Source organism: Pyxicephalus adspersus, chromosome 9 (genome assembly GCF_032062135.1).
Source record: "Pyxicephalus adspersus chromosome 9, UCB_Pads_2.0, whole genome shotgun sequence".
NCBI lineage: Eukaryota > Metazoa > Chordata > Amphibia > Anura > Pyxicephalidae > Pyxicephalus > Pyxicephalus adspersus.
Window position 1 is genome coordinate 1,228,547 of NC_092866.1, and position 10,466 is coordinate 1,239,012.

The window sequence follows — 10,466 nt, forward strand, 5'->3', positions numbered from 1 at the left end:
TACCACAGTGCTGTACAGAGATCACTGAGCCAGTCCCATCAGTCTCTGTACAGAGGAGCTGACACTCTAATGTCCCCCACAGTCACACACTATTATTATACATTTATATAGCTCTGACATATACCATAGTGCTGTACAGAGGACACAATGCCAGTCCTATCAGTCTCTGTACAGAGAAGCTTACATCCTCCATGTTGCTGTGTCATATCTTAGCATAAACATTTTGAATTGATATTATAAGAAGTTATTTATGTAAAAGTATTTCAGGTTGTCATTTAGGTTGTCCCTGTGATAGTTCTCTGACACCCGGCGTTACCATTTCTATTCCCCCTGCAGATTGAGGTGCGTGTTTGTGTTGGCTGCGATAAGGACCCCCATTTCTGCCCCTGCACAGTTGGAGGAGAATGGGTCTGGCGGAGATCTGATGGCAGCACTCACACTTATTGATTTTTTTGACACAGCACAAACTGAAATGTTTATCAGCAGTGAACTGTGACCGGCACTAATCGCTACACCAGAGAAACGCCGCGCCGATTGCATTATACAGAAAGAACAAATCATGACGGATCTAAGTAAATCCTGCTGATCACTGATAGAGCCACCAATACCACCAGAAATATATCGTCCCCAAACCCTGCAACCCCCCAACGCAGCGTGCTGCTCCATGCGCACCTCCATATTACACCAGGGGAGATTCAGGGGGGGCAATTGGAAGGACTCTCAGGGTTTCCTGACATTACTATGTAAAGTATATATAAATAAATAAAAGAAAAAGTAACAAAAAATACAAAAAGTGTTTTTTCTATATTCGTGTATTTTATGTGACCTTTGATTTTTTTGAAAAAAAGAGGAATTGGACAAATTTAGTGTTTCTTTTTTTTTCTTTTTTACAGTTACAAAAAATTGTAAAAGAAAAATCTAATTAATTTCCTATATTTTATTGTGAAAACAATAATCAATTATAAATAAAAAAGAACAAATATATATATATATATATATATATATATATATATATATATTATATATAAACACACACACACACACATATATATATGTATAAATAACTTCCTGGGTCTCACAATATTATAATTTTGTATCGCTTTGTTTTTCACCTTTTTGTTTTTGCCTTTGGAAAACAAAATGAATTTTTAAAAATGTGAATCAATTTAAAAGATCTTTTCAGGAATTGGATATTGATGAATCGGTGGGGGGACCCAGGATTATGGCCCCTGTGTTGGGGCATTGCCCGGGCCGGCGGGGTGATCGGTGACAGAGACGACTCGTGTGCAGGAAGCGGAGGAGATAGCGGGGGAGCGTCCAAGGATAGCAGCACTCTTATCCCAGGAAACCGTGGCGGGAGAAGGAAGCTCAGTGCTGGACGATTAGCTCCCCGCCCGATGAGCAGTCCTGATATCCCCGGCCGGAAAGTGGGAACCACAACGCCGATGTCACCGCTGTGCCCGATAGGGTGGCCGAGAGGAATGCTACTGCAGATTGTCAGGGATGGCTGTCATCAGAGCGACAGCCGGGGAGGGGGCGATTCTATGGAATGGGGGCAAGTGGGGGTACTAAGGATATCAACATCCAAGAGGACAATTCAGTCCACAGATGTGGCCGATTGGTGGTCAGGGCAACAAATGAAGCCAATGATATTTCTTCCTAACCCGTCACTGTTACCCACGCCCCACCATAGGGGTCCCAATCCCAAAAGGGCCCGGTCATTGCTATTCTCTTTCTCATAACACTGAGGCCTCATAATGATTCTTCAAACTTAACACACGGTAATGAATGAGCAGATCGCAGGATTATAATTGCACTTGCAGCATGTTAATCTATGACTTAAAGAGACCCTGTCACCAATATACTTACCTGGCCTGGGTTTCCTTCCAGAAAATTATTTTCCATTCACATGCAATGTCCCCTCCTCACCAGAGAGAAAACTATTCCCAGTCTCCATGCATGCCACAAGCCTGTTACTGTCTGTGCTGACCTAGCTCCTCCAACCCTCATCCTCCATTCATCAGGAAAAAGGCAAAAGGAACATGGTGGCACTTCAGTAGACAGGAGGCTGCTGATATCACCTCCTATATAGGTGGCAACCAACAGTCTCAGAGCATTCATTCACATATTCACAAATGCTTCCACACTATTCACTTCCTAAAGGTAACAAACTGCCACCAAGCCGGCCACGCATGTTCCAGCCTACTATAGATTTCTAGCCATATTGTAGGATGAGAAGCTAAACACCCCACTGATATCCTATAGTAGATAGTGAACCCTGGATGATGCTTGAACAGGGATAGCGCCGCCCTATTGGAGAAAAACAGCGAAGGCATTGTCGGTGGGCAGGTGTTACACTAATGCAGTATGTGTGTACCAATCACAAGATCATCTGATGGTATTAATAACTATTAAACAGGATTTATATAGCGCCAACATATTACGTAGCGTTGTACATAGGGGCTGCAAATGACAGATACAGGAGGAGGAGAGGACCCTGTCCTGAAGAGCTTACAATCTAGGAGGTGGGGGTAGTTGTAACAATAATATTATATATGTTATACATTGGGGTTTTGTCTTGGTGGGGGGGTGGGAATTGTTTTTTTTCTGGCTGAAGTTTTCCTTTAAACTCTTCCTGGGCCCAACTGAAACTTCCCCTTTTCTTTAGGATCCGGAGCGTTAATCTAGAACAAATATTTCTATCAGCCGTCAAAGCTCCGCTCCGCTCACGCCGATAAAGAGAAAATAACTTAAATTATTTTTGCCACCCACACATACCAAAAAAAGTCGCCTTATCGGCGCCATCTCTTCCCTCCCCTGTCCATCAGAACGCGCTGTGCTGCCGAGATGAGGACTTCTGGGTCCACTGATAGCGAAACCTTGAGGTTTCTACCCAAACTCCAGGCCTTTGGAGATTAGGGAGAGAGGACTGGAGGAAGATAAAAATTAACCGAAACAACTTTTCATCACTTTTAATGAACGAGCTTTGAAATTAAACTGCAATAAAAAAATGGAAATGGAAGGTTTCATACCGCGGACGCACGTGGAGGGGGGGGAGGGGGGTGATCGGCCCGTTATTGGCCAAAATTCCATCGCCCGTCTCGCCCATTGTATCTGCCCCAGGACTTTATATCGTTAGATAACCGGCGTATTGTACATCTGTGCAGGTGGTGGGGCGAGCTGACCCTGTTCAAGGTCCGTAGTCAAAACTAAGGCGGCGCTCGGTAATAAGACAACGCTAAGGGGATCTCCGTCATGGCGCCAATGTTTGTATCTGACCTCCAGCTTTCATTACAGATAATGCCGGCCCATACACTGATCAATATATCGAATGGATCTGATTGTGTATAAACATTGAATCAATGCAGAGCTATTGGAAAGTAGGGGATTTATGATTGACCATTGATGGAAGGTTGATGGAGATTTCCTGTTCTTTACCCAATCAATGTTCCTCCCCTGCTCTGACCACCAATAATAATAATGGCTTTTCCAATATTGGTGGTCAGAGAACAGGGCATGCTGGGTAAACAGTGGAAACCAGATAAACGATTGGTATTGATCATGAACCTGATCCTGGCCTCATGGACCAGTGTATGGCAAACATTACTGTGATTTCACAGCACACAATACGCATTAGAAGCTGCAGCAAGCCAGACAGAGCCCACCTCTTTCCTGGGCGGACTATAGTCATCATCATCTAGCTCCTCCCCCCACAGCCTGACTGTCCTGACCCCGCCCCCTTTCATTCAATATGTCTAGGTTCTTGCAAATCTATAACATGAGGGCATTACCTCTGGAGGTCTGCATGCAATTATAGGCTGCTCAGGACCTTCCACTCCTCCAAACTGACATCCACCCATCAAGGCATTTTGATATTTGCATAACTTCTCCCTGTGCTTACATGTTCATGGATAGGCTGCTGGAATGGCAGCTATAAACAGCACCCTGACTGCTCCTCCCACCAGCAATGATCTGCCTGCATTGCAGAGAGCAGCACAGAGCCCGGTTGATCCTGTTAAGTACAAGGATTCTTTTTCTGCATATTCACCAATTCACTAATGGGTTTCAGGTTGTTACAATGGGCAGAGGGGTGGACATCACATTCCAGCGGTGCAAAGCGTGGGCAGGAGAAGGGGCACGGCACCGACAGATTGGCACAGCATGGCAGGCAGCTTTCAGTGGCTGTTCATCCCAGAGCCGTCTTTTAGTGAACTGAATGCATGCAGCAAAGCAATGAATTGTCTTGTCCTGCACGGCGGCGAGCGTGCATTGAAATTTGCCGATAAGTGACGCTAAGGTGGGGTGAGAGGTTGGGGGTTTCAGTGAACCGTTTGCTCATCAGTTTATAGGAGTAAATTAAACAGGCCGCCATCTGTAAATGCTGGTTGAGGATTATAGATTATACTTATCAGCCATTTGCATATCAGAATTTTAAGCAGTCGAACCCCTCCAGCAAACAAGGTCATTCCAAAGATAAAAATTCAGTTAGTTTTTTTTTATTCCCAGCCTCGACTTGCTGAATGCGACATTATAAAATTAACCCCTGCCGTGCCAGCTCCTTCCAACTGGAGAGACGCCGCTGAATGAACCATCGCGAGGGACTGTGGCCGGGCTGATGGCACCGATCCGCCGCTGGCTCTGTCCGGGATTGGGACGGATCCGGCAGGTGAGAGGCGACTTTGCACAAACGCAGGACAGGCCTGGTAACATTGTAACAATGACGGTGTGTAGAATAAAAGGTTTTTTTGGGGGAAAAAAAGGAGCAAAAGGCACAAAAACCGGACCACCAAACCTTTGTGGAGTTGGTGGTTTGAAAGATTATGGGATGATTGAATGGTGAACCTGGAAGGACGCGGCCTTCTATTGAAGGGGCGCTGGAAGGCTGGGTACACATGCGCATAATTTGTGATTTTTCACGATCCTTTCCAATGACGAAGGACTGAACAATGCATGAACTAGCATTGTACATACAGCGCCATTTCGCCCTATGGAGAGAGGAAGGGGGAGAACGAAGGAGAGGCACTCCGCTGAGCTCTCTTCCCGTCACCCGTGGATCTGCCAGGATGACAAGAGCTGTATACACCCCAGATTCCTGTCCAATATCAGCCCTGAGGCGATTATCAGACGAGAATCATCTGACGTGTGTATGAAGCCTAAGACTCAGCCCAGATTTAATGCCCCAGTGGGCACAAAAGACGGTTCTGGCTCTGGGTAAAGCAAACTCCATCCTTTCCATTGTTGTGCAGAAGAACAGACGGCTGAATTTGATTGGCTTGCAGGCACCTTTATAAGGGTCTGTGGCCCCAAATTCTTTGAAACTTTTTGCAACTTTTTTATTGGATGACACCCTTCACAATTGCTCCTGGTAAAGTGATGATGCTGAGGGCACAGATAGTTTATGGGGGGGTCAGTATTGGATGGCATATCGGCTGCTTGTCCCTTGCAAGGTAAGGAAGTCAAGTTACCAGCAGCTTTTCCTGCGTGTGAGATAGTTTCCCTTTTTAGTACAATGTGGACATTTCACGCTTGTATGTTCTCAGCCGAAGGCGTGAAATCGCAGCTTGCCGACTCCTGGCAGAGTTCTCTTTATTTTCCCCACAGGCACTGCTCGGATGCCAGTCTAACCCACATAAACCCATTACAAAGTGTTTAACCTAACTCTCTTCCCTGCCTGCACTGCCACTTCAATCTCCGCTCTCTGTGCCCGGGAAATGAAATCGAGTTGGCGCGGAGTCTGCGTTGGTTTTGGCTGGCAGCTTACACCCCTCCTCCACTCTTTTCCTGTGCCCAGAGGAGAACAGCGCTCTTCAGTCCTGGAGCTGGCACACACGTTGGCACTGCCAGCCGATCCCGGGCTCCATCAGTCATGTAAGTTGGATCTATGATAAAGGTTCGTGGCGGTGAAGGGGTGATAAATGACCCAATTGTGCTACCGTCTCACTCACATTCCCGGAGGCAATCTCGCCAAGGTGTGGCCAATCAATGACACCAAATACCTCCTCACCACCTCATCCACTCACCTTACTGCTTCCTTGGTGTTATATTGGAGAGATTGAACCACTGCAAAATGAATGCCCTGTCCCAAATGTACAAGATAAAATAATAAAGCAATAAAAGCATTACCGGGCCCATGTTCCTTATAACAGAATACTGCAATCTATAACCAGGCATCTCAGGCCATGTGACCCTGGATAGGGACCATCATTGGCACCATTATTTTGGAATATTGTGATCTCTGGGAGAGGTAACAAATACCCTAAAAAATTACTAACAAATCTGATGACAGGTTCACTTTACATTACTTAGAAAGTCGGATCTGACTGGTGTCAGCGAAGGAAAAGCGCAGCAGACGAAGTGAAGTCAGCGGTTGCCATTTAATACGTCTCTCTCCCCGCAGATGTCACCGAAGACGAGGTTTCCTGAACTCCCGGCCATGTTCTACAAGCTGTGCAGTGCAAACAGCGGGGGATCCAGTGCCGCTAGGAGAACACTGCAGGAGCCAGATAGAGATCTGAGACTAAATTATTCAGCAGCGGCTCAATGCGAAGCAGGAGCGCAGGGCAGACAATGGGCCCAGGGAGGGAGGGGGGGTAACCTATCCGCCAAGGGGTTTGCGGAAACCAATCCAACTGGAAGGCAACAATGGCTCCCACTGAACAAGAAGCCCTTCAGCCGAGATGTCAATGTTTGGCCAGGAAAATGTAAGTACACTTACTGGAGAGAGGCATCCTTGGCGCTCAAAGCGACCAATCACAAATCTCCAATTTCCAAAGTTGAGGAAGACAGCAGAGGCCACAAAAGATTCCGCCAGCAATGCAAATTCAAATATTAGCGACGACCCATCTTTAATTCCCAATGTAAAGGTGAAACCCACTGATTTTTCACTTTGCATGAGGCTCCTATGCAGCACTGCGGGTCCTACTTTTGGCATGGCAAGGTTCCCATGCAGCTGCAGGCTGTGGACCTAACCTGATTGGCTGTAGTAAGACAGAAATTTAGCCAATACTAGTGCATCCAATAGCGATCCTATACAACCAGGGACGATCACATGACCTCCTTTTTAAGTCTCTCACCTCCGCTGTTTACCTGGGCGTGAATGCGATTATTTTCAGTATCTCCCGGAAAGTGCCAATGGAAATCTGCATCACCACATCAGCAATTCATCAACAGAGCCGATTAGCTAATCTGCTGAACTTTGCATGTGTCAGTTTAGTCATCAATCGAGTCCAGAGGGGAGCAAGGCCTTCACCTGCCAATCAGATTGTTCCCAGGGAGGCTGTACGGGCACACACGCCCTGGGCTATCGCCCATATCATCGCTCACATTGGACTCCATTGAAGAAAAACACATCCGGAGGGGATTAAAACATACTTCCTGTGTTATTCTCCTACTTACTTGCCATCATGGTGACACCCTGACACATTTTCAACACATAGGGTGTCACCAAGACAGGAAGCCTTTAAAAGGCAAAAATAAAGTCTGGACAGGTTCCAGCTCTCCTGTGATCTAGTGAAAGAGTTGTATTACCCTTTGTGTCTCTTTTCAAGCGTTGTCTTCTGGCTTCCTGTCCTAGACCCAGATTGGTGATAATAGGTAAAGTATAGAGAAATCTCTGCTCCAACAAAGACACCAGTAAAGCTGCAAATTAAACGAAAACATCCCTGAGGATTTTCAGAGATGGCGGATGTAAATCACAGGTTCATGTAACAAGAATCTGTAGTGCCAACCTGCTGCTGAATCTGAATCGCTCCTCTCTGCAAACACATTCATTGATGTAGCTGCTTCCATTTCACCTGAGAATCAAATTCATCCTTCCACACCTACCTACCTGATACACAAATCCCTCCACAGATCTTGTCCCTCTTCACTCCTCCGATGACCTACTACTGACTTCCTCACTCATAACCTCATCACACGCACGGCTACAAGAATGGTCTTCCTCCTAATTCCTGCTTTTTTTTATAAGAGATTATGTGTTCGCTTTGGTGACAACCAGTCCTGGGAAAATGACCAATAGGACGGCTGGAAAAACATCAGCTGGTTACTATTGTTCCCCAAAGAATTACAATATCCTTGCTCCCCTCTTGCCCTGACTATGGATGTACTGGGTCCCTATGTATCCCACCACCCTCTAATGTATATGGGTCACCCAGCTCTACATTGAGACGAGACTTGTGATGTCATAATACATTGTGTGAGCTCAGCCTGATAGCTGGCAAGCCGTCCTGTGTCCCCGGAACACGCGGAGTTGGCATCGCCCGTCATGTCTGAGCATTTCCAGTGTCAACACTGAGCGATTGTTTAACAGCCTACAGACTAAATAAACAGCCCTACATGGAGGCCGGGAACACACGGAGCTGGCATGGCTTCTCCTGAGCAAACTGGAAGGATTTCAACACCGCACAACGTATTTATAAACATATAAATGGGCGATACGAAAGGCCGCATCTGACCATTCTACCAATATAGAGAACTGCCCCAGCAAATCCTCTGCCTGAATTTATAGGATTGCCACAGAAATACCCCAAACACACAACAATACACCGACATTGGGCACTGTGGTGATCAGGAGCACTACGTAGAAAACAGTTGCAAAGAGGATTTTATGGGGGAATGACAAGTGTTAATGATACACAAAGCACAGGATAAGGAGTCATCGAGTAGATTTACTTCTATTCTAACTTTATAAAACATTGTTATGGAACCCCCCACCCCCCATACACACAGCAGTATGGCTGACTGCTGTCACCCTGTAGAACGTCTCAGGGTTACATCTCGCCGAGTACGTGCCCTCGGCTTCCTATCTGACAGTCCACTTCCTGTTTTTATTATCTAGCAGAATTCCAGAGCATTCCAGTGCAGCTGCATCACTCTCATACAGTCGCAGCAGGGTCACGTATGGAAATGGAGGCCGATCTGCCTCGGAAACCGCTTGTGTGTGTGGACGAGGGATGTGAGAAAAATACAGCAGCTTGTACCCAACTTTTCAAATACAAGGGCCAATACCCTACGATTGTCCCCCTGCAATCTTTAATAAACATAAGAGCCAATGGCTTCTCACCCACCATGGCAGCCAATGGCTTCTCACCCACTATGGCAGCCAATGGCTTCCCACCCACCATGGCAGCCAATGGCTTCCCACCCACCATGGTAGCCAATGGCTTCCTACCCATCATGGCAGCCAATGGCTTATGTCTCTAGATTTGACTACAGTGAGTTCCTGGAAGAAGCACCAAAAAGATTGTGCACCAATACTAGTATTTACACACTGCCGCTTCACTTCCTTCCCACCCACAATCTAGCCGGAGTACGAGGAGGAAGGATCTATCTAAGGACCTGGCTGACAATGAATTATTCCCATTCAAACTTTCCTCAAAGTGTTACATATAGCTGGATACAATGTTACAATTTGTGTGCACAGATATATACATTCCATGGAAAGATTCAGCAGCAGGAAAACAAATGAATTTCAGATATTTTAGCAAAATGCAAATGCATTGCTGGAACCTGCAACACTGGAAACAAGGGAGCGGGTCTAAGCACAGGAAAGCCTACAGAGCTATGATTGGGTGGAGCGAGGTCTCCTTTATAATCCCAATCTGACATAAATCTGATAAATGAGAAGCTGCACACACAATCAGATAGAATATAACCTGACAATGTTCCATCCAAATATCATTTGCATAGGAATGTCGCTTCTCATTCAATGACAGAGAATGTGCATTGTTTTGGTGGAGTCATGTAAAATACCTGGACCGTTCCAGGGACGAGGCTCCGCAGCGTCTTCTGCGCTGTCCATACTCTCCGACTCTTTGTAGTTCATATTCTTTTCTGCCTCCGCGTTCTCGCCCTCTGTAACAAACAATAAAATGTGTTTTTTGCTCACATAAATGAAGAACTCTTCACCTGCTGTGCCCATCTTAACACAAAATTGCATCTAATAGAGATCACATGACCAATGTACTGGCACATCGGGGAACCCAAAGCAATACTTTCAATGGAAGTGATAGAAGAACCCTTATTGGCTACCCAGATTCCCCTCACATTTCTGGAGGAGCCCAGGACCATGAGAGAGTCTGGCTGCAAAGTCACCTTTTGTCATGGGATAAATATTAACAGAATTTATATAGCGCCAACATATTACACAGCGTTGTACATTAAATAGGGGTTGCAAATGACAGACAGATACAGACAGTGACAGAGGAGGAGGAGGGGATCCTGCCCTGAAAAGCTTACAATCTAGGAGAGGGGGGAAGTTATCACACAATAGGAGGAATTTGTCTATCAGATAGGTAGGTGGGACAAGAGCTGTGGAGGGATTTGAAGGCAAAGCACAGGATTTGATTCTAAGGTGAAATGGAAGCCACTGAAGAGAACTACAAAGAGAGGCAGCAGAATAGAAATGGTGGAAAGGCTGTGCATAGGGTAGGTAGGTGGGGAGGCTGTGTATGGGGTAGGTAGGTGGG

The 10,466-nt window shown here is 46.0% G+C and overlaps 1 protein-coding gene across 2 annotated transcripts in view; it reads right to left on the reverse strand.

Annotated features, from left to right (window-relative positions):
* Window positions 1-10,466, reverse strand: part of ZFPM1 (zinc finger protein, FOG family member 1) — a 65,378-nt gene that overhangs the window by 16,258 nt on the left and 38,654 nt on the right. For both annotated transcript variants that reach the window (XM_072423007.1, XM_072423006.1), the window contains exon 4: window positions 9,751-9,852. In XM_072423007.1, coding sequence (XP_072279108.1) covers window positions 9,751-9,852 — 102 coding nt within the window. The remainder of the gene's footprint in view (window positions 1-9,750; window positions 9,853-10,466) is intronic.